The sequence below is a fragment of the Typopeltis vanoorti genome, chromosome 22 (genome assembly GCF_054136105.1).
Source record: "Typopeltis vanoorti isolate ZY-2024b chromosome 22, IOZ_Tvanoo_1.0, whole genome shotgun sequence".
In the NCBI taxonomy this organism is placed as follows: Eukaryota; Metazoa; Arthropoda; class Arachnida; order Uropygi; family Thelyphonidae; genus Typopeltis; species Typopeltis vanoorti.
Window position 1 is genome coordinate 26395614 of NC_143570.1, and position 26417 is coordinate 26422030.

The 26417-nt window shown below is 34.1% G+C and overlaps 1 protein-coding gene across 4 annotated transcripts in view; it reads right to left on the reverse strand.

Annotated features, from left to right (window-relative positions):
* The window catches only part of LOC150094254 (uncharacterized), a 266325-nt gene that overhangs the window by 202122 nt on the left and 37786 nt on the right, over nt 1-26417 (reverse strand). For 2 of the 4 annotated variants that reach the window (XM_090411776.1, XM_090411775.1), the window contains 2 exons: nt 26206-26407; nt 5772-6800 (listed from right to left, as the gene is read on the reverse strand). In XM_090411776.1, the coding sequence (XP_090267902.1) occupies nt 5772-6344 (573 nt within the window). In that variant the 5' untranslated portion in view covers nt 6345-6800; nt 26206-26407. The remainder of the gene's footprint in view (nt 1-5771; nt 6801-26205; nt 26408-26417) is intronic. The other 2 variants (XM_090411777.1, XM_090411778.1) reach the window with 1 other exon arrangement.

Here is a 26417-nt window from a genome sequence, read left to right on the forward strand (position 1 = left end):
CTAAAATCGTGATAACAGCACAGTGGATGGCAATGAATGCAGAGGACACTTACATGTAGAAGTAAGGATGTTATGGTTCTACGGTATAAGGCTTTGTTCAGGGCACATGTGATTACTGTGCACAAATTGTGATCGCCTGGTTTTCAAATGGATGAAGAGATATTGGAACGTTTGATTATTGACGTTTCTGGTCTCTGAAATGTTGAGTATTAAGACAGATGGAGGAAATGCAATTTGTGGCATCCACATTATCAGATTAATGTAGATGAGGATTTTTATAATAATTATTATCGTTCTCTTAAAAACAACGTATATATCGTCTATCGAAAATTCTACTCGGAACAATTTACCGTTTAAGTAAACAGAAGAGCATGCAATGGTTGACGCCCATTTGACGTACTGCTCTGCCGAAGATTTAAACACACACAAAAATAAATAAATAAATAAAACAACTAGAGTTTCTTGATAATTTTTTGTTATGATTTCATTTCTTGAAAAAAGAATTTGAAAATATCATTTTGTTTTCTTTTTTCCTGTAACTAGATTCGGATTTTAATCTCAAAACTTTTTTTTCGCTATAATGATTATTTATTCGAAAAATATTTACATAATTTATTTTTCCAATATAATTGGACTATTTTTATTGTCAACAGGATTCGAACTATTCACTTATTACAAAATTCATGGTGTAACTATAAAAGAAGGCGATTAGGAAATACAATTCATTATTATGACTGTCTACAATAATCCCCTCACTAGTTAAAATTTAAAAATTATTGTGTCATTTTTATTTATACGTTTTAAAGAAAACACGGATTTAGCGATTTTTACGCCTATGTTGCCTATTCGAAAGTACGGCACAATCAAAGGCTGACAATATTTTTCTTCTATAACTCCTTCCTTTGAAGGTGAGGGGTGCATAACATGCAGTTTCATAAGTACATAATTTTCATAATTTTCGAAGTTTCATAATTCATAAAAATTGACATCAAAACTGATGTCATTTTTTATTTAAAAAAAAACTTTTCCCCATTTAAGGCTGCATTTAAATTAAATTCCTTAACACATATATTGCGTACAAACATGAACATTAAAGAGCATAAAGAGATAAGAAGAAATTTGTAATATTTTTGAAACCAAGTACACTAACTCAAGATTTTCAATTATTTGTTACTAATCACCACCATGTTTTATGTGGTTCCCACCCACGAAAGGTTATTAGTAAACCAATAGTACATTTGTACCGTAAGTAGACTAAGGATTTTTTTCCCATTTTTTTTTATCAATTTATATTTTTTTTTCATTTATTTTTACACAGAGATATATGAATTATGAGTAACTATGAGGTTTTCCAGCCTAATGAATTTAAAAGAAATCGACTAGGAGAATTAAATCCGATATTATAATCATTAAAACGAATAATGTGAAATGTGCGTTCCCAGAAAAGTAACGCGACTAATGAAACTACCTCTCGCCAACCTCATTTCAAACCAGGATTTGGGGGGGGGGGGGATTTTTTAGCAAGCCAAGAATAATAACTCCGAGGGCAAAATAACTCGTCAAAAGTACAAAACGGTGTGTGGCAGATAGGCCATTTTGTATGGCTTATTACTTTCATCCGTTCAAAAGTGGTATCTAAATATGAACAAAGTTTTAACATCGATGAATTAATCAAAATATATGAATCACTGAGCAGAAGTTTTTTTTTTAATATTTAAATTTAATATTTAACAAAAAAAGATTTATCTATCCTAAAAAAATGCGTTAATCCTCATTTATACACCTATGTTCCTTGGAACCTACTTCATCTATTTCCCCAAAAAAATACAATTTGTAGTTATCCCTACTAAAGAAATGGCAATTATTTTCTCCTCTCTCGTTAATTGTAAATACACGGTACTGGCACAGAACACCAAAGTCCATGTTTCTAAATTGCGGGGCCGCAATTTAGAAAAATGGACGTTGTTTAGAAACAAGAAACAGCTTCCCTTGACATATTAAGACTGTTTGTCACAATGTCACTTCGTGATATGGTTGAAAGGTATATGATACTTAATAAGCGAGGAGGTTACTCAAGCATAGTGAGAAGGGTTAGTATCAAGCCAGATTATAGCCAGATAAGACAAAAAATATTCAAGCCAGATAAGACAAAAAATAGCTTACCGAAAGCATATCATTTCCATAAATAATTTGACTGAGAACTCCATGCCAAAAGCATAAATGGTTGCACTTATCGTTCATCCTCTTTTATTTTATATTGTATATCTCTATTAGCCATCAGTATGCAATGGACAAATGATACGAAACAGTTCAAATATCGAGTATTCCCGTGAGTAACCGAAACCAATGCGGAAAAGTGGTAGTGATGTCCATCAACTAAACCAAAATAAAAAGTCACAAGAAAAGATCAAAAGACGATATAGTGATTCGTACTTGCATTTGTAATTAAAGTACTGAACAGCCAGATACTGTGTGCATTGATGACCCAACTAATGAAACCACCAAATTATTTTGACATTTAGAAATAAAGAGATCAAGTGCCTCAGGCACGGTAGGAAAAATGACTGCTCTCCGGCCAAAAAGAGACTTGGTTCATTGTGTCCATATACACTATTGGATGCAATTAAGTGCCCAGTTTTCCTCTTTACAAAAGAAACAGACTAGTTGCAAGAATATACATGTTAGTAAACCTTACTTATACGGTTTTTTTTTCTTTATTTTACTTAACTTACGCATACGATTCTAAGAAATCGCTAAAAGCTATATCACTGACGAGAGAGGTAGAGAGAGAAAAAAAAAACCTTACACTATCGTTCAAAATATCGATAATCTAATATCAAAATTTTATTGGCAAAATTTTGCCAATAAAATATCGTCTATGGCGTTTCGGCAACAGTCTGAATTCACATATATTAAAAAAAAAAAATTCATTAGTATTCCACCTGTAGCTCTGTTGTTTACACGTGGTTTCTAAGATGTGATGAGAACTAAGGTCGTAAAGTGTTATATCTGTTAACTGTGCAAATCTTCGAGTCGGAGAATTTGAACAAGGGAATCTGTTTACTTTCGTATGAAAACGGCTAACTCACATTCATGTAAAAAACTTATAAACTTTTTTGACAAAATAGAATATTTTTAAATGAAAATTTTAATTTCTGAAAATCATGTTTCTCCAATATTTGAAATTATACAAAGAAAGCAAAGCTCTTTTTGGTAATAGAGCACTCCCTTTAAAAAAATTATCCAACTAAGTTACAGAGATGCGAAATAAATGGAATTATATTAAATAAGGATTACTAATTTAATATATATGCGTGCATTTTTTGCAAAACAGCTAACCCCCACCATGTTGCTGCTGGCGTGTCGTGTACATAACAGGTTTTATTCTTTATTTTCAACTCAAATTCTTTTAGTTCATTTCTTCGTTATTGGTTTGTTCATGTTTTGGCTATCTGATGAGTATATCTACGTTCAGACTCGGTTCTTCATCTTCAACACCTCTAAATTACTACCAACTCAATCTAATAAAGTCCTGGTTCAAAGTACTGTATTATCCTTACCTTCAAAAATACACCAAGATATGAAAAATTAATAATCCTTATTTAATATAATCTCATTTACTTAGCATTTCTGTAACCTAGTTGGAGAATATTTTTATTTAATAAAAAAAAAAGGGGGTGTATAGCACCATTAATCATTTTCTGGAACTCCTACTGACTTAGGAGTTCCAGAAAAAATCATTAAAAAAATTGGGGGAGTCTCGGGCGAGTAAATTTTTTTGCGTGGTGAGCGCCACATATATAGATAGATAGATAGATAGATAGAGAGAGAGAGAGAAATAAAAAGAGGAATATGACGAGGTGATTACCAATGCTTGAACGACTGAGATATTCACAAGCATATATGTATTCAAAACTGTACTTGCAAATATCATAAATAGCTTTTTTCTTTTTAACCATATTTAATACCTGAAAACACGTGCTTTCGCTGCTTCCCAGATTAACTAAAATGTCTTAATAAAGCGATGCAACACTGATACCACGCAAATTCCAATGAAGTCAGTCATACTTGGGTCGGTGAGCTAAATATATTAATATGTACATGCAATAGCACTGAAGTGTGTTTGATACAGGAAAAACCCAAATGATTCTTGCACGATATTATTTTTAAAAAAAGTTTAATAGTTAGAGAAAGCACTGCTAAGTCTCCTTACTTAGTGAGCAAAACGCACCTTCCCGATGAGATCTAATTCAAAAAATTATCAGGTTTTACTGAGTTATCTGCAATATCAAGTTAATTATACAAACAAAACATTAAAACAAGATCCTGTTTTCCGTACAATGTACTATATTTTTTAGATACATGAAGTAATGGACACATTAGAAGAAATTAGTACTTTTCATATCAGTAATTGGGGGGGGGGGGGGTAAGCGAAATGTTCTTCGGGATATCCATCCCTGTCCTTTTACAAAAATGCAATATTAAGTTCATTTACAGTTAACGCAACAATGCGAATGAAACATGAGGGAAAAGGTTACTCCGAGAAACTGTAGAAAGGAAGTGTGGCTTATTACACAGCTCTTATCTATTAATTGGAACATCTGAAAATGTTCCGCTATCCTGTCAGCTCCTTTTTTTTTTTTTTTTTTTTTAAGGCTTCGCCCAGAACGCTACTTCCTCTGCAGACTATCCAAATCCGTCAGAATTGTTTTTAATTTAGGCGGGTGATGATAACCTGCAAACAACATAATCAGCCACGGTATGTCCACTTTTCCAATCTACCGTCGCTCCAAGCAGCACAACGAAAGACTACGCGCCTCTTGCTAAAACACGCAGGAAAATATTCATAAGCTTCTGACCTTGCAACACGGAGTGACAAGGTCATGAGCTCATTTTAACAAGAGATGCTAAGAAAGTCCTGTTAAAAATAATAACATAACATTCGTACAAACTCAAATATTGTGAAATATTTTTAGATCAATACTTTTGATTTCTGTGAGTTACCGAACAGAACGAAAGGGTAAGTAAAGTATCAGGAGTATTCAAGTACCTAATATCATCCCTCTCTCTCACTCACTCACACACAGGTACGATTAATGCTTTCGTATAAAAGAACGACATATTCAAAAACACATAATTTTTCCTATAGATATCAGATTCTTAAAAAAGCAGATAGATTTGATATCAGCTATCGATCTAATACTAGTCTGAATTATCTTCTTAATTTTAATTAAATTAAATATCTTAATTAAAGCCTTAATTATCTTCTATTGGTCTAACACAGCATTCTAGAAGACTAGTGAAACGATCTCACATCTTTGCTCGCCTTGTCTCTCTAATCCAATCCGCTTAAATCTGCTCTTAAAAAAAAATAGGTGGGGGGGGTGAGAAGGAACGATTTATGTTTATTAATTTCTAATAACGATTACAACCGCAAAATACAGCTCGCGTCACTTTCCAAAATTTGCATTTTTTTTCTCCTAGGGATGTTTGGATTACAGTTTATCACAGCACTGTGAAAACCGAAGAAATCGATCAGTTTTATTTCAATGAATTGCATCAGCACCATAGGTAAAAATGCAGAATACGTTAAGGGGTTTGTAAAAATATAGTAAGAGTGACGATACGCAATAATTATCGATATGCAATGCGTATCAATCATGAGTAATTATCATGATTGATAAACAGCAAGATTAAAACTGTACAATAAACAACAGCTCAAAATCAACTGATATAAGCCTGGATTGCATAATACTGAAAACACAACTCACCTCACTGTGCCCCATAGCCATGAACTGCTGAAGAACTTGTTGTTGAGCACTTATATCCTTATCTAATCCATTAGACCCCAAGGTGTTCAAACTGAAAGAACTTGATTCACTGGTGGTACTACTAGCACTGCTAAGCTCGTTTTGGCCAGAAGTAGGCCGATCACTATTAGCGAATGGAAGAAGGCTATTGCGAATTTCGGCAAGTGCTTTTTGACGATATCCATATCTCGTGGACTTGACAGCACTTGCCGTACGACACTCGGGATTACCAGATATAATCACTCCGCCCCCAGTCCCACCAGCGGCTGAGACCTGCTGGAGTGCACCGGAATTCATAAGGTCATCCTTTATGTGCATGGCATCCGTCTTCGGCAAGCCAGACAACGGGGTGGGAAAGACACCAGAGAGAGACGTAGGCGGCGACAGGGGAACAGTGCACACGGGATCCCTTCGCAAATGACTCAGACTCTCTTTGATGTCTCTAAGCATCTGCCTCTGACTTCCCGCTCTGACACCCGCTGGAGAGGACTGGGGATGAAGTTTCTTCGGACGATCGCAGTCTCGGCGAATCATAGGTGCCGGGTATTTTTAGCCGTCCTCTTTGCTCGTAAGCAGTGGTAGGCGGCAAGGAACCGCAGCACGCATGTATGTCAAAAGCATTTCGTGATTAAACAATTGCATAGGTGTTGTACACTGGCACTTTACTAGATATATCACAGGCATGGTATACATGTAGGCACTGGTCAAAGAAACTATTCACTATTAGACATATACAATATCGGTATCAGGCAATAACATTATACCAAAAGGCTTATCTAAATATATCCACGTGATATTTTGGGAAAGGAAAATATCTTGTATTGAATCCGCCAAACGGAGTTATTCTCAAGAGAAAGGCTTTGAAAAGGCAACAGTTGGATGGCATGAGTTTTTTCCATGAATGATCAAGCTTCACATTCAACCCATTGTCAAACAAAAGGCAACTCTGCATACTGTTATTAGCCAAAGATAATAATATACTTTTCCAACCTGTAAAAAATAAAAGCAATAGAATCAAAACATTCATCATCATTAGTGACGATACTTATATATACAAACCAAGAGCAAAAATACTAATATAATTGTTGATCATAAATAAAATTATACACACGCATAAAAATGTGCAATATACGTTAAAATTTTCTCTACGATACTAATATAAACTAATTTAGCAGATGAAAACTGGTTCAAATTAAGAACATTAATCAAATATATACCTACCTGTTAATAAGAACTTATACAAATATGTAGTAAAATGTCTTAGTCTTGTTAAATTGTTTAACTCAAAACTCAGTCGGTTTTTTTTTTCTTTCAAACAGTTTTCGAATCTGAATATTTCTGAAATATTTCCCCCTCTCCCTCAATTTACTTCCCAATGTTTTAGTCTAATCACGGCCTTAGATTATTTCTCTCAAAAGGAGGCGATAAAATTTCGTAGTGATAATTCCAGTAACAAATCTAAAAACAGAAAACGAAAGGATTTGTTTTCGCCTAATCGGAATTACAATACAGGCAATTAAGACTATGAGGATAATTATGCCTGTTGTGAGTTCTCCAACCTATTTGTCGCTCTCTAAGGAAGAAAATCTCGAGTTTCGGGAAAGAAAAAAATTCTCTACTTGCGTATGAAACTAGTTAGTTCTCCTGAAGTTGAAAACCTCATCTTGTCTAGGTTGCTCGCGACCTAGACAAGATTTGATCCCAGATCTTTTCAACCAAAGGACAAAACTGAGAATTGTAGCAATACACAATTTCTGTATTCTGATAATTAAAAAAATTATTTGAGGGAGGAAAAAAAAATGGAGTATATCAAATCACCGCAACTGTAAGAAATTCTAATATAAAAAAATATGTAAAAAAAGATACGATTTTTCATTAGTCTAATCAAATGGAGAGGAAAATTCGATAGCGATATATCCAATACTGGGAATTTGTATACCTGACAAATATCTGCTATAAAAGCAGACTACTTCCTGGTCTAGATGCGTGGTTTCTTTATTTCTTTGATTATGAAATGAAATACAAAAGATTAATTAATTAAATAAAAAGAGCGCAGCAATATTTTCAGGGATGAGATTCGAAGCTTGGGTCAAGAGACAAAAAAACACTGTGCGCCAAAAGTTATACTGTATTTTATTAAGAAAAATAAACTAATAACGTATTTCATAAACGCGGGTATATTTTAGAAAATTGCACTTTTGAACAATAAAAAAAAAAAAATGGAGTGTACACATTTTATTCAAACCTTCGTTTAGAACAGTGATTTTTCTCTTTCTTGAACTAATAAAAAAAAGTTGACAAACTTGCGACAGAAGATATGACAAACAGACACGTCAGTTCTAAATATTATAAGCAAAAATATACAATGATTTATTTTAATATACTTGAAGCAAAATTTTCGGCCGTGTCGGGTGGCCATATTCCGTGCCCGTTGGAAGACTTCCAGTTATGGAGTAACAATGAAGTAATATGTACGCAGTTGCAGGTGAGCTAGGTCTGAACTATTAGAAGCCAAACAGACTTAAGATATAAAAAGGGTAGTAATTAAATCTACAGAGGGGGGGGGGGTAACATTGATGGAGGTGAATTTAACAAAACTATTTCTCAAAACTGAGAAAACCTTAAGAGTTATTTTTGTCTGAATTCGTTTCCGGACAAAAGCTTCACAGACAAAGCTTTCTCTGTACATTTTCAAACAAGAATGTCTTCTATGGAGAATTTAATTTTTCCGTCGTTCCAGTGAATTCTGCAAGTAGATGGAATTAAGTGCTGCTCAAGATCAAACTTTTTGATTCCCGATAACGAATATACTCTTAGGTGGTTCTAGGTGAACATGCCGTTCTATCAGATGGCCAGAATACGATAGACCACATGAACCCTGTAGTTACCTGAATGAAAAAAAAAAAAAAAACAGAGCTGTGGGTTGTCTTCGGGCGAGTAGAAAAGAAACCAATCTGTGAACTGGACGACGCGTAACTTTTAATCCTACGGATGACAGGGTTGGGTTTTTTTTTTTTTTTTTCCAGAGGTATCTTGGGCAAAAGCAACGGAAACCTGAATATTGTAGGGTGAACCTGATGACTTTTTTGTTGTTGTCTATGAACGACTACTATGTGAACAGTAGAGAAAAGGTCGACTTAATGAATTATAATTATTTTTATAGATAAGCTAGCAGCGGAACATATTTCTCTGCTCAGTGAATCAAGGTTCTGATCGTGACTAACTTTGGGCTCGAATGATAAATGACGTATGAAATGAATCGAGGTATCTTCCTATGTTGGTTTTCTATCTTATTAAACTTTGGGTGGCAGATAAATTTCATCGCCCAATGTGAGATCACAAACTCTTTGCTTACTGAAAGTATAAAGTGGCTTAAAAAGCACATTTGGATTACCGGGGTTGGTTCCCCGATTACTTGTCTCTGATGTCCAAGCACACAGTATACTAATCGGCAATAGGATTTTCAATGATGATAATAACATACCTTACGTGTATGTTATTATCATTTAAGGGGAGAAACAAAGAAGCTGTTCCTAAGAAAACTGTAAAGCTCTTCTCCATAAATTGAATATAAACATATGATTGTCTAAGGCTTTCCCAATCTGCGAAACTCACTACAATGTTAATCCACAACAGTAGATTTAATTTTCCTTTAACTTACGCCAATTCAAACTAAAGATAGTTCACACAGAACCACATACACACACATTATTTTGTTGTTCTATGAATACTCCATTCTACGCCTACAAATTGGAAAAGAAGACGGCCGCTCAAGAGACTCGGCTGAATATTTTGCCGAAAATAAAATATTACGTAAGTGTAACAATACCCGCTTTACTCAACTTACTCGACGAGAGCCGTGTCTTAAAATGCTTGAATTCGCAAATCCCAACCCAAAATCCAGAAACTGTATTGTTGTCTAAGAAAGACTCTTGTGGGAAAATATATTAAGAAATTTATTAACTCAAAAAACAGTAAATTAGATTAATTAATTTTAATTATGAATACAGATGTGAATAATGTGTATTAAATAATACAGATTATTAATGTCATATCAAAAGAAAAATATGTATAAAAATAGTTTTTTAAAAATCTAATATCAGCTTTTAGAGATGAACTGCAGATTTAAATACACAAATATTATTTATTTTTTAAAAAATGAAACAGTTTGAAAACAAACCAAAGAAAACACTGACCTATTCACCCATAGAGGTAGGTATATGGTGAAGTTGTTTGCAATAAAAATAAAAAAAAACTAACTTCGTGGTAGACTCAAACAGCTAAAAAAGAAGAAAGCGCAAATTACTTATGTAACAGTAGCTAAACAAAAGTCGTGGAAAGAATTTGTTAAAAATACTGAAAATAAATATCAGAAGGGTAGCAAAATGTTCAGAAGGCTGTTGAAAAAGCTTAGAAATGGAAGAAAATGCTGTAAAAGGAGTCAGATGATAAAGATAACACAAAGACGGAAGATAAAGATATTCCAGATGGAGTAATTACTCTGAAAGATTGTTAAAATGAAGAATGTTAAGATAAAAATGAAATAAAGATAAGATAATGTTAAGATAAGAATGAAATAAAGATAAGATAATGTTAAGATAAGAATGAAATAAAGAATGTTAAAAAGAAGTTACTTAGAATGGTGAGCATATATCCATACTTGGGATAAAAAAAAAATTAAAAAAAAGTAATCAGAAAACAAATATGGAAACCACTGGAATAAATGATATGCGACCAGAAATGCTCAAATATGAAGGTATAAAAATTTTACTGTACCGCTGTAATGCATAAGCCAACAAGCCATAATTCAGAAGGTCGAATTCTGAATGATAAAAGTTAGAATTTTCAATGTGAAATCAGATGTAAGAAGTACAGAGGAATTTCGCGCTGAGTGTTTCCAGACAAGATTGCAAGCGTACTTGAGATGAACCTATGATCACATTTCCAATTTAAGACACATCGTCAAGAAATCATGGGAATATAAGAATATGAAGTTTTATAAATCAGAAAGGGCACATGACAAAGTATTAAAAGTAAAGCTGTTCAATTTGCTATATGGTGTAAATGGAACATTATATACCGTAATATTAGGCCCATAAGTCACGAAGGGGTTCAAACATTTAATAAATTTTTATTTATTTATTATAACAGAATACAAAACCTGGAGATATTTTTTTATTAGTTACGAAAAACCACATCAGCGTCACAATGTATATGACAGAGATGTTCAACCCGTCGATCTCGATCGCAATCGACCGGTCGATCGCTGAGCGATTTTTGGTAGATCTCTTGTGTTATTCCTCCTTACAAATTTAATTAAAACTGAAAACATAATATTTTATTTATCCTTATTTTGTATTATTTTTAATTCGCTTTAAGCGTATTGCTATTGGTTATTTATTTTTCGTTAAAATTGTCAAATCAGTAATTTTCTTATAAGTCCGGGTAAATGAATTAATTTGGATCAGTGGAAGTCAAACAGCGAGCCGAGTGAATACGATTATAAGCAAAGTGTAAAAACTCGATTGTAGCTTAAATATTAAATATTCCAAAGCACATTACATCGATTTTTTACTTAGGTTAAGTCCCATGTGAATATTGTAAAAAAAATAAACTTTGTTTGTCTCGGTACAGTTTGTATTAGATGTTTCTGTAAATAACTCTTTTGAAGCTAACTGTATATACTGCTTTAATAAGAATATGTTTGAGTGTTAAAAACAAAGGCAATGTTTTTGTCACCGAAGCTGTACATGACGGTTAGAAAGATTGTTATTGAAACTTGTATGTATGAGAAAGGCTTGCAGGCTCTAAGTGTAAACATCTCCGAAGTCAGTCAGAAAGAGTTCAAACAACTTTCCGATGGCCGGCAACTTACAATCAAAAAAAGCGGAGGAGAACAAAAGGCGTGCCGAACTTGAAACTTAAGATGAAAGACTCATACCGATTCTTTGGGGTTTGCCAAACTTCATGCGAGGTCTCAGAGGAGACCTAATAAAAAGGGACTGAAGCAAGCAGAAGGGGTCCCAGTTCCAGAATTGCTGTCAGAGAGGAGGCCGCCCGGTCCAGAGTCGTCGTCAGAGAGACTGCCCGGATCCACGTTGCTTGAGAGAGGAGTTTCACGCTTCCAGAAAGGAGGTGCGTCGCTAGAGAGAGCGAGACTGCTTCTAGGCTACAGACAAGGCTTCAAATTGCCGAAAGGAAGAGTTCCAATTGCCGGAGAAAAGTTTCCAGGCTAGGTTAATGTCAAACATTCACCAGTGTGTTGCGTTTTCATTACAATTTGATGAATCAAACGACTTCACTGATATTGCTCAGTTAATGGTATTTATTCGCATGGTATTTCAAGATTATTCAAGTAAAGAAGAACTTTTGAAAATTATACCATTATTGGGAAGGACTAGGGGAAAAGACATTTTTTCGGCATTTGATGAATTTGTGAAACAACACAAACTTCCGCTTTTTAAACTTGTGTTTATTACTACTGATGGTGCTCCTGCAATGATAGGTCATAAATCAGGCTTCATTTCATTATGTAAAAACGATGACAAATATCCAGATTTTTTAACGTACCACTATTATTCACCAACAAGTACTGTGTAGTAAAAGATTAAACACAAAAGATGTTTTGGATATTACATTTAAAATTGGAAATTCTGTTCGAGGAAAAGTCCTGCAACGGTGGTTATTTAAATTATAGGCAGATGATGATAGGGAACTTCTGTTGTACAATAATGTTCGTGGCTCAGCAGAAGTCAATTTTTAGAAAGATTTATTGTATTAATTAACGATATAAAATTTTTTTCTTGGTGAAAAAGGAGATATTTATCAACAATTGAGTGATAAAAGATGGTTGTTACACTTATCATTTTTAGTAGATTTCTGTACGAAATTAAGCAATTTAAATTTAGAGTTATAAGATAGAGATAAAAATTTAATTGACATGTCAAGTTCAATAAAAACTTTCCAACAATACTTACTTTTATTAAAGAAAAATATAAATGACTGCGAATTTAGACATCTCCCATATTTGTTAAAATTTTTTGAACAAAATCAAGAAATGCTTCGCTATGATTTAAAAGAATTTATTCGTGAAATAGAAGAAATAAATTCAAGATTTAAAGATTTTAATAAAACTGAAATTATTGTATCTTTTATCAATAATCCATTTCAAGAAAACTTGAACATTACAGAAATTTCAAATAAAATTAGTGGGCTGTTTGATATAAACCAAGCTGAAGTAGAACTTGAGATAATAAACATTCAGAATAGTTTCCATCTAAAATCAATTAAGTCATTTGGAAATATGCACATGAAAAGTTCCCAATATTTACTGATATTGCGCGAAAAATTCTGTCGTGTTTCGGATCGATATACTTGTCAGAATCCGTTTTTTCAAATATGATCGTCATAAAAAATCAATTAAGAAACCAAATTACAAATGATCATTTGGATGATTGTCTGCGATTGGCCACTTCTTCATATCAACTTGACTATGAAAATATTGTGAGGTCTAAACAATGCCAAATTTCACATTAATTTTTTTTTCTTTAATCAACCAGCATTTCCTGTAACTTGTGAGTTTGTAATTAATCTGTTGTTTTTTCTAACTTTGGTTTTCCAAAATATAGAAATAAATATTTTATTCCAATATATTTGTTTGTTTGTTTGTTTTTGTTGTATTAAAATTCATTTATCACTTTTAATTATTAAAATAATTAAAAGTGATAAATGAATTTTTAAATACACAAAAAGTTTTTAGCTGTGTATTTTTTTTTTAGTTGTTTATTTGTGCATAATCAGATATCGGGTTGGGGTAACGTGATCTATATAAGAGAGTAGATCGCCAAATAACTTTTTATAGAAAAGTAGCTCGCGTAGTAAAAAAAGGTTGAACACACGTAGTAAAAAAGGTTGAACACACGTAGTAAAAAAGGTTGAACATCATATACCAGTGGTTGAACACACCACTGGTATATGATATACACAACAATCAAGATTTCACTTACGGAGAATATATCTTTCGAACAGAAGCTATAAAGTCCAGAGGGTTTCTAAACAGTGGTCATTAATTTAAGAACCAATAGTTAGAAACAGCTGTCTTTCAGTGAAACACTTAGTTAAAAGCAATAATAATAATAATAATAATAATAAAGCGAATACAGGAGCTCCCTCTCTGTTCAAATTTAAACCGTATAACTGGCACCAAGGCAAACTCTGCTTACTTTTGTTAAAAAATAATAGATATTTATTATCCTTTGTTATAATAATGTTCAATTCCATGCTAAATCAATTTTAGCTCCCTTGGATCTTTCACAAAATTACTTTAATTAATGCCAATGGCATTAAAACGCGCAACAGATACTCTTCAAACTGACTTTAAACCCTATTAACATTTTTATTTAGAAAAACGGGTAAAAATATATATAGCACTGCGAGTTCTTTAATTCTTACCAGCCATTGTATTTCCAATGGAACTCAAAACGGGCATAAAAATAGCATTTTCCAAGCGAAGCAGTAAAAGAAGATGGAATCTAAATGAGAAAACAGATTCTACCTGTGCGAACATCAGTTGACGGTTGTTTATTATCATTATTGTTCATTAAATGCCATGAATTGCTCAGATACTGTTAAAGAAGGTAAGACAATCGGAGCATCTCACTGAATAAAGGGACCAAAGTTCCAGCGAAGGGATACCATCAATTATCATCTGAAGCGTTTTAAAATTCGATTGTACACCTTGCTTTTCGGAACGCACAAAGCGTGTGGTTCACACTTAGAAAACGCTTGACGTATGAGGTCTCTTCCCCAATTTTACTTCTCTCCCACACAATATACAGAAAGTGTAATTTGAAGACTATGTTTCCTATGATTGGGGGGGGGGGGTAGCACTATAACGAATAACTATGCCAATTTTCAAAACTCCTTTTATTTATTTTTGCTATTCATTCACTAGTATAAATCAACTAATAAAACTAACGTTAATTGGATTCTTCAATTAAATTAAGAGGTTTTTTTTTTTTACCTTATAACTTCTGTCGTTTGAAGTTTTCTTCATATTATTTCCTGCGAACCACAAAGAGAAAACAATACTAAAATTTTAAAAACATTAACAAGATAAGTTTTTTTTTTATTATTATTTTAGTAATGCGAAGAATTAAGTAGCGTATGGTGAAGCGTGCCTTCTCACGATGACTCCTTGGAGGTGTCAAGTAATAATAATAAATTCGATGTATTATAGAACTTTGCCATAAGTTGATTTTTTTTTTTTATCCAACTGTTTATCGTGTAAAATGACTATTAATGCGAAGAATTAAGTAGCGTATGGTGAAGCGTGCCTTCTCACGATGACTCCTTGGAGGTGTCAAGTAATAATAATAAATTCGATGTATTATAGAACTTTGCCATAAGTTGATTTTTTTTTTTATCCAACTGTTTATCGTGTAAAATGACTATTCGTAGACTGAGTGGGTCTTTCATACAACAGAAATGTCTATATCCACAAACGTCTTTCAGAATCGAAAGATAAGGAGAATTAGCGAATGTTAGAAACAGATACTATATCACTGACATTACTACAATTATACGAAACTGGGGACAAGATAAAATTTTATCTTGATGTAAAGTGGAAGAAGTTCTATAGAGAGAGGGGGGGGGGTAATTTATGATTTCACGCTTTTCTAATATCGCTGGAAAAAAAAAAAAAAAAAGAATTAGGAAGAAAGTTCAAGATGTCGACCAGAAAGACGATGTCGAGGAACTGATCGCATCGCAATAGGCAGAGTTCACCATGAACAACTCACAAATGGCAATGTGCATGAGAATGATGATGAAGTGGTGCGGCGACAAGTCACAATTCAACATAAAATATCTTTAAGTAGCAGGGGATTAGCTGATTAAATGAATCATGTTATGGAGAGGCATAAAATTTAACAGCCATTCAGGCTGACTCACTCCTATTTTGCAAGATTTGGTAATTTTGCAAAAGTGTATAAAGAATTTCAAAAGAAAGTTAATAAAAAAACAATCACCATTATTCAAAAAAAATAATAATAATAATAAATAAAATAACTATCAACGATTCTCTGTTTGATATATTTCATCCTATATTCCTTTTATGACTTACTAGTGCCAAACTTGACTTTTTTTAAACCTAATTTTGACAATGGCAGTATAGAATTCTATCTTCATAGTCTCTTATGACTGTGAATGTCATGCTTTCTAGTCAGACAGTCCTTCCGGTTTTAAGCTTATGCGTAGACCATGCAGGCTTTCCAAACCAGATCCGACGGAATATAATGACTGATCCTTATTCCCGTAGTATCTTGTCTGTAAATCGCATTCTTCTGGCCGGTTTGTCTGTTTTGCGTGATGTAAAAACCAAGTTTCCGGGAGGGGGGAACTCTCCGCCTCCATATGAGAATGGCTAGCTCACCTTCAACTGAAAAGGTCCGATAACGATTCTTCGCATCTTAGACGGGATTCGAACCCAATTTTTTCTAACCGAAGAGAGTCATTGAAACCAACTGAGCTACGGATGCTTACAGTCAGATAATGTGTTTGTAAAAGTGATAACGCATAAGTTCGAAGTAAAGCGCTGCTACTTCCATTATGACACAGGCCAAATGGCCTTCACTCGAAAAGGCGTAAATGTTTATATAGGGATTCAAACAGACGTATTTTAACCGCATGATATGTCTTGTCCTGATCCTGACTGCACTACGGAAATTGTATTATGTAAGCATATATGAGCAGCCATGATGCCATTTATTAAATGGCTGCTCTTTCTTCAGAAAGATCGGCATCTTTTATAGGTGGACCTGAAGTAGTTCATCTATCAAGCTAATTTGTACCAGACTAGAAACAACCTCAGCGTCGGATATGTTTTGACGAACTGGGCTGACAGCATGATACCTAACAAGATAAAATGTCACATTACATCAAACATTTTGTAATTAAAGACAAAGCTGGTGATTTTTTCAAGAAAAAATTCATAGAAAATAATTCTCAGCAGGATACTTTTGAAAATTGACAGAGTTCAATCTTTAATTATAAAAAAATATAATTAAATAAAATGTTTATATTAATTGCCGTTTTAATTATTAATTCTGAAATTTAAATTATAAAAAATCAGAAATAATCCTTATATTCACTAAAGAAAGAAGTGATAAGAAAATTAAAACAACTTCGCAAGGTGGCGGCGTTTGAAAATGTTTGGGGACCTCTGCACTATAGCAAATCGTTCTCAAGTTGTCACCAAGAGACAGCAACTGAGATGTCAACAGAAATAGATTAAAACTTTAGATTCGAACAGAATAATATATTTAAAACCATAACGAAATCTTGTTGACTTTATCATACTTTCCTTTAAATTCATTCTCACTAGAGGCACTTCTACAACAGGCAACCTGTTCAACTCACTCTATGCTCCTACCCCTTTTTAACCGCGCACACACTTAACTTCCAGGATACCCGTTGTCCTCTTCCCACCTTTCCACATAGCGAAATATTTCATCGATTGATAACTTATAACACCACTTCAAAAGTTGATAGACCTATTATATCATTCCTCCTTGTCCTGTTTACCACTGTCTGTAGTAAACATACTCTCAATCTCTCATTATCTATATTCTATAATCTCTATGCATCTTAACTCTTCTTTGCACAGCTTCTTTACCCCGTAGGAGCCCACACCTGAGCACAGTGGTCCAGGTGCGGTCGTATCAAGGCCTTGTAAAAATGCAAAATGACTTCCTTATTCTTACATGTCAATGTTCGGTTCAAGCATCGCAATCATCCTCTAAATTGTATTTCCAACATTTGCTATATTACTTTTGAACTTCAAATTATAATCCACCATATAGTCGTCCTATATTAATATATTTCTCAGTCTACAGCAGAGATAAGGAACTCGTTTTCCATTATAAAACCAAGAGGCTTCGAGACAAATGAAAAACAAAACTGCACCTTTCATGTTTGCAAAAACATTCAAAACAAAACAGTATTAACAAGCAAATTTTCCTAAGTGAATCCACAAAAGGTTGCAATAGGCAAACATTGGAAGTTAAAGTAAGATAATCCGGTTTCCGTGCTCTAAAGACAAACCATGGTATCTCCCCACCCCCAAGCCACTTCAGCATCCAATAAGCAGAGCACTAATTTCACACTGGATGATTAAATTGTCTACCAACTAAAGCCATTCACAAATCAACCATGCCATGGGTGGAATTCAAACCCACCACCTGTTGGCTGGTTATCCACTCAGCCAAACGGTCCAATATAATCATATTTTAAAAAAAGTACGGCCTCGCTTCTAAAAACCAATCATGTGATAACCCTTGACGAGTTAAGATGAATTACTCTTATTTCAATAGTGTGCGGGAAAGAACAGGAACTGATCGGCTTTGTTGATATGCTATATACATTTCGCATAGCATTTGTATGGTTGTGTGTATATCTATCATGTGTCGTCTCCTTACTCTGAGGACCCCCACCTCTGCCACATATTGTCGTAAGTATTCATGGCTGTAGGCATGTATTCACAGTCAAGTTTGCATGTTCTGAGGTTCGAAAAACCAGTTTCCGAGTGAAAAAAAACCTATCTCCGTATGAGACCAGCTAACTCACCTTTAATCAAAAGAAACCAGATTTTACTTCCATACATTCCTCACGTCATGGAAGGGAATCGAATCCAGTTCTTTCCAACCAAAGAGCAGAGACCTAATACCAACCTCATGATTTATGAGGTTGGTATTCTCTTTCTCCTTTTGGCTAATAATTGTAAATTTAGCTATCAGGTATTTGTGATTCAGTTGACATTATCTATTCAGTTCTTTCTTTTCATTTAAACTTCTGGAGATTTCAGTTTTAATTGTTTAATAAGGTGCCTCTTAAACCTTATATCACGTTTCTAGTTCCATAATGCTAAACGTCAGAAAAGACTTTGGGTTCGATTCTAATTGTCAGAGAAATATTGTTTTTTCTTTCTTTAGCCAATCTTTTGTGTGAGGAAAGGGGAATTTTCCTTCCAGAATCTCGGTTTTTAACCCCGCAACTCAGAAAAAATCGACCATAACTCATATACACAAAATATAAACTAAAGTGAAATACATATATCTGAATCAATAATAAAGTAGTAATAATTATTGTTTAAATATATCTTCACTTCTTTTGTGGTGAAATTGAATGTATATTTTTCTCTAATAAATTTCATATGTTTTTATTCTTTTCATCTTCTTTGCATCCACATTTTACTTTCATGCAATAATGTGGATGTTGCTAAAATTATTATCCTGTCCAGTGGTAGGCATGGTAGCCTGTTACATTAACAAACCCTCAACTGTTCTAGCAGTCTCCTTCCTCTAGGGATACAGCGAAGCACCTGGTTTTATAGATTCTGTTTATTTTTGTGTACTGCTGGATTACTGTATTATAGGTATCAAATTTAGTTCTACTGCTAAAATGTCTCCCACCACCAAAGATTGCAAACCTATAATCACATTAGTACCATGTGTAGTCTAAGAAATTTTCAATCGTTTTTTATTCTTTTATTTATTTTTTGGACTGAGTTATTTTTTACATGGTCTAGAAACTCTGGTCTAGACGGCAAACATGGAACTCTTTCACACCATTTCTGATCTCCAATAAGCAGGGAAGTGGTTTCACAATGGGCAAATGAAATTTATCTCCCACCTAAAGATAATCACACGTATCCATGCCCATGCAGGACTGGAGCCACAATCTTTTTTTTTTTTTTTTGGAGAGCAGAAAACCACTTGGCCAACTAGGCCAGTATATATGTTTTAAGCAAGTTTAAAATATAAAAACTTCTCATCGTCCTTTTACTCTCTTTTACCTTGCAGTGTCATGGGTTTTAATAATCATCGGACCTCAAACCATTCACCAGATAAGGTGGTCAGTCCTACGCCCTGGTGTATCCTAGGTCCATAGTGTTGAGTTCTCAAGGCCGGTTTGCCTGCTTTGCAGGATGAAAAACCCCCAGGATAAGGGGCCTACTGTCCATGCCCAAGACCAGCGCTAACTTGGCTATGTTTGAGGAAGATCCTTCAGCTCCTCACATCACGGATGGGAATTGAACCTAGAACACTCCTTCCCCAGGCATATGGTTGCGAAGCACACAGCCGCTAGGCTAACTGCACGGACAGAGCGCAGATATACAAATCATAAATATTTTTGACAATTGGGCATAATTTCCCTTTGCAAGGGGGGGGGGTGCATTTACCTTCTAATCAGGAAACTCGACCCTTCCTAAGGGACAGATGGTCCATAGCCTTCCCCAGGTCTATAAATTTCTAACATTTTATGCAACTTCCACAAACAAAAAATTATAAACCTATAGTATGTTATTGCAGTGGTTGGGTTGAGATTTATGTATATAATAAATTCCGCTCTAGAGACGAAACAAGCTTCAAAAGTCACTTGGGGCCTCAAATAAAAAGAGCTTTCTCTTGCACTCGTCAATGAACTCATCTCATACCTAAATATACGACATCCATGTAGTGCAATTTGAATGCTGAGATTCTGTCCCAGCAAACAATCAGGCTGACAATCTGAGCCTTTCTTAATAGTTAATTTGGTATGCTCACTGCTAATGGTTTGTTTAAGTTTTGTTTGAATAACTATGGTTGGGTTTGTGTATTGACTTCAGAATTTAGTTCTAAATTCTGAAGTTCTAAAGTATAATAAAACATTTATACTTCTTGGAACTGATAAATTTTTTCTTCTTTCCATAAACTGGAAAAATATTACATGACACCTCAATGAGTCCCAGGACTACAAAATACTTTATATGAACTGTCTAATTTTCAACACCAAGTAAACTTGCAGCATGCATGTTACAAAATCGAGTGACGGAAATAACTACATTATTTCCTGCTACTACCCAGTTAGCATGCGACAGTTTATACTAGTCTCTGTCTGGATATTGCTTCGATTAGCTGGTGTCATTTTGTGAAAACTGGACTGTTTTACAAAATTCCAAATGAGGTGTTTTCTTTTGTCATTCCAAGTAAGAAAAGTGTAATGTTTTGAAACTGTGAACAAATAATAAAACATTTTATACTACCATGGCAAACACTGGCACTGGAAGGGGAAAAAAAATAATAATCATCATCTCGGTTAATCACCTCTCCTCTAATAGAAGAGGATTCAGAAATAGAACTGACTGAATCTCATTTCATGACTAAAGAAGAAGTTGATACTTTGCCCCAATGGCATAAGAGACCACCTTCACAACCATTCTGTAAAGTGTTATAATAACTCTGTGCTCAATTTGTCAGAAGGTGAACTAACTTCAGTTGCTCAAGACATTAATTGGGTCAAAAATGCAGAAATAACCTACATAAGACAGGTGAGCGATACACAAAATGACTATTTTCAACACTGGCAGTCTACCCTATCAGTTTCCCTTGGTTGTTAGCAAACTATATCTCAGCACCATGAATACAGATGTTTCTGATAGATCAGCAAATGGAACTTTCGGTTGACTGGAAAGCAAATTTGAAGAATGCATTATCCAACATTAAATTACTTTGGATCAAATTTTCAAATGCTGTGGAGGTCAGCTTCCTAGCCAAGATACACAGCACCCAGTAAGACCAACTGCATAACATCAGCAATGCCTCTATTCTAATTGATGTCACACAAACAGTGTTTTTGAATAACAATAAAATGTCATCTTAACTAAATAGAATCCCCTACCCCTAATTCCAGTTGTGCCGTACCCATACAAATATGAATATTATTACAAGCAGCCATTGGTCTGCATTGCCTTCTCCAGAAGGCAACTATTAATGGACTTCACATTGTTTCTCCTAACAGTGACAAGCCTTTTCAACATGGATTGGGAAATGTATAATTGAAGGTGCCTCTCCAAAAAAAAAAAAAAAAAAAGACCCAGAGGAAGGTTCTCAAGTAACAAACTGAGAAATGGTCAAGACTTTACTCCAGTTTTTCAAAGACACAAAAGATTTTGTTCTTTTTCTTAATTTTCCAAGTCTTCCAGCTCATTCTGGAGATCTCATGGACACAGTTACTCAGCATTGCCTGATATCAATGCTCTCTGAACCTTGGCTAAATAATAACAAAGATGTTAGTATTCCAACTTTGGCAGTATTGTGGATATGAAGCTAGATAATCAATCAGCCAGTGAGATATAGTACACAAAACCAAGAAATAATAGCACACTATTTCCAATATCAATATTATTTACCAACAGACGATGAGAAATGTATAGGTATCTTCTGTCCAGCGGGAGATATGTCATTGGGCATATCAAATTCTTGGTATATACCCTCAAGGGAGTGTACAGGACTTATGATAATACTACATGAAAAGTAACATCATTACAAAACTTCCTATCAACAATCTACCTCCAGATTAGCCTATTATCTGTCAATATTCCAATTACTTTACCTTGTAAAATTTTAAAAAGTTATGTTTTAATGCATTTTTCACCTTCATATGATATTTCACATCCTTAAAATATCAGTATTTTTTCTATTATGTCATTATTACAGATAACTATTAGTAACCACTGACAGATTTCTGCACAAAACCATTTGGTTTTTCAGTCAATTTTATGTTTTCATTTTTCATTCACTGATATTTCATTTTAATAATTATATATCTTGAAGCGCTGAATGAGAGAACTTAGATATTTTAACAGTCTACAGCATTTTTTTTAAAATGTCAATCTCATCGGCAAGTGACCATAATGGTATTTTCACATGTCACTTCAGGTCTTCAATATGCAAGGTGGTAGTGATCTTAAACCAGGTGAAAAAAAAAATCGTCCACCACCTTCAGACATTCACAAGCATCTGGATTGGGAAACACTGATGTCAAGATTAAAATTGAAATGAATCAACTTTTAAAGCCAAAAATTTTGTTAAACATTTTATTAATTTTTTTTAAAAATTTCATTAACCATGTTGCCGTCAATATAAATAAAATACATCACTCCTCTACACTTCGTATCCATCATATATTTCAATGGTATTACAATTTTAATATGCACTTCGCATCCATGGTAACTTGGACATATATATATATACACACATCTTGGTCGGATGGGTGGTTAAATTCCATCAAATAAGAGCAAATTAATTACTTGGTAATATTTCAAAATGAGATACTTTTTATCTTTGCAAATAGTGCAATTAAAAAAAACTGACCTTACATGACAAATTGAGCAGGAATCTTAAATACCAAATTTTATTAAATTGCACCCTTCTAGAATAAATTTATTTTTATCTGTTGGAAAAATTTTGCCCTTATAAATGACCAGATTTAAATGAAAATGAAACAGAATTCTAAATGGTGAACTGTATTAAATCAGTCCAACAAAAGCATATTTAACACAGAAGAGAGACTGGTAGAAAAAATGAAGTACAGGTGCTTGCTCATTTTGCAAATTATGCACAAGAAAGTAATTTTAGATAACATTAAAGATAAAACCTTTGGTGTATATATAGATAATGATAAGAAAACAATCCTTGAACACTTATGAAATAAAAAAATTCCTATACAGGGGAAAAAGTTAAGTGTGAGCAGAATCCCTTACACATATTACACACAACCGAAACTTTCTGCCAGTGCCATAACGAGGGTTTGGCGAAAGAGGTGCCCGCCATGGGCGCAAAACGAAAATATAAAAATAAATAAACAGATATAAAAGTCCACTATTTTATATTGTATTTTTAAATTTCGGCAATACCACTTTAGACACAAATTCTGCAACTCATTTTGATGGGGTTAATAATAATATATTGCATTTAGTAATATTTAACTTGTTACATTTAAATTTTTCAAAATTTTTGTCATTTTTGGGTTAGGTGGCGCAAGTTAGACACTTACCACAGGCGCTTCATACCCTCGTTACTGTATTGCTTTCTGCAATGAATATGCCAATATGTATCTTTCAATCATCATAGTTCCATTCCCTTTGTAGAGTATACTGATCTTTTACATCCTCCACCCACAAAACAAGTCAAATGCTATAATGTCTGGTAAGTGGGCAGGCCATGCTATGGGACCAACCCAATCCCAAGTCTTTGCCAATCCATCAGTCCAGGAATTCCACATCAAACTAATCATTCAAAATCTTTCTCCAATGAGAGCTGGGAGGGAGAATACCATCACACTGAAATATCACTGATGTGTTCCATATGTTACACCACAAAACTAATGAAGTAGAGTTCATGTATGGTTTCTCTATTACTGTTGGTTTAGACAAAAAAAAAGTCTGATAATGCAATTTTTTCTTGTGTAGATCCCAACCACAAAAAAAAGTGCAAACCTATCACATTTAGAACTAAGTGGATAAAAGACAATCTAGAGCCATGCTCCAAACATAGTAATCCTTCAAGCCTCTAATAAGAAGGGAGAGAGTGGTATTGCCTACTGGTCAATGGAAAAAAAATTCATTTCTGATTAGGTTTTTACACATATTCTACACAAATTAAGTAATTAAGTTGTTTTTCTTTGTTTATTACACATCTCCACAGAGGCAGAAGGCCTGTCCTACAACTAGTGAATTGAATTCTTCTGGTTTATGAATCACTAAGCCTGTGTGTGCACGTGCACACACACTCTTGGGCATGGCCTCAGTATGAAGTGATGTTGAGTATAATTGATTATTAATAAATTTTATTCTCTTACAGAATAGTTTAATCTGCAAACTTTTGTTAAATGAATACCTATGCCATCCAATACTCCAAGAGAGAATAAAATACTATTCAACTGTTGTATAAAAGAAAGGAGAAACCCTACACATGGGATAATGCAAACATGATCCTAATACAATATCTTGGAGAAAGCGACCTTACTATTTTTTCATTGGGATATTACTGTTTCAGGTGTGGACTTGAATGTCTACAATTCAAACTGGCTTTCCTTTCTACAATTCCAATAATCAAGCTGAAAGAACTACTAAAAATGTATCTCCTGTCATCATTCTTCTCCTTAAAAAACTCTTATTGCTACTTAAATATACTTAAATATAAAGAGCCAACAGGCTTCATTTCGGCAATATAAACATTAATTAAATTAAGGATATATTAGATCCCACATTGTTTTAAAACCGAATAAGAAACTCAAGGATTGGAATCAGAGTTTCATGCCGAATATAGTATAAAAAACTATAAAAGTATCGGCGAATACTAGCATGAGCTGAATGCAAGTAGTCCTAGAACGTAGTACAAACACGGGCAACTCGTTGCAAAGGTGGGGAAAGTTCTGATCGCTAATCTTGGTATTTTCCATAATGTAAAAACACATTTCCTAGGAAATGTATGCTGTTATTACATTATGGTAGGGAGGTCACTACCCAGACCGGTTTCAGCCTTTTTTGAGGCTTCATCAGTGAGTAGCTAGACCAAATTAATACCAAAGGGTATAGCGAAAAGAACTTATATACTCTGCTATACGAGTTGTCCAAAAAGGTGTGCACCCATTAAGTTACTTAAATATAAAGAGCCAACAGGCTTCATTTCGGCGATATAAACATTAATTAAATTAAGGGGATATTAGATCCTACATTGTTTTAAAACCGAATAAGAAACTCAAGAATTGGAATCAGAGAGTTTCATGCCGAATATAGTATAAAAAACTATAAAAATATCGGCGAATACTAGCGTGAGCTGAATGCAAGTGGTCCTAGAACGTAGTACAAACATGGGTAACTCGTTGCAAAGGTGGGGAAAGTTCTGATCGCTAATCTTGGTATTTTCCATAATGTAAAAACACATTTCCTAGGAAATGTATGCTGTTATTACATTATGGTAGGGAGGTCACTACCCAGACCGGTTTCAGCCTTTTTTGAGGCTTCATCAGTGAGTAGCAAGACCAAATTAATACCAAAGGGTATAGCGAAAGAACTTACATACTCTGCTATACGAGTTGTCCATTCTTTGTACGTTCTAGGACTACTTGCATTCAGCTCACACTAGTATTCGCCGATACTTTTATAGTTTTTTATACTATATTCAGCATGAAACTCTCTGATTCCAATCCTTGAGTTTCTTATTGCTATAATGAGATGAGCTAGTCACATATGTCCTCTGGTCTTTTGCCTAAAAGACATTCAGAAGAGTCCTAAATAGCTTTGTTAGTCATCTAGTCCTGATGGTGTCCTCTCCCCCATCTGTGCTCTAAAATAAAATGTGCATATTCTTATTATGAAGATTGTGAAGATAAGAATAAATGCTTAATTTTGGAGCACAGTTGGGGAAGAGGTCATCAGGACTAGAAAAACTAAGAAAACTTTTTTTTTTCTATTTTGATTTTTTTTCTATTTTTATTCATTTTATATATATTTATTATTATTATTTTTACATAATCCTGAAATCCTGCTATAGAGACTAGATATGAAACTTACTTCAAGCCACTTCAGTCCTTCAATAAGCATGGTGATGGGCTCACATCTGGTGATGAAATTTATCTCCTATCTAAAGACATTCACAAACATAAGTGCTCACGACAAGATTTGAACCTGCAGCCTGTTGGTTGGTGAACTTATAAGATATCCACTCAACCCAACCAGGCCAGCAATTATGATGAGAGTCAGACATCAACTTCAGCTGGAAAACA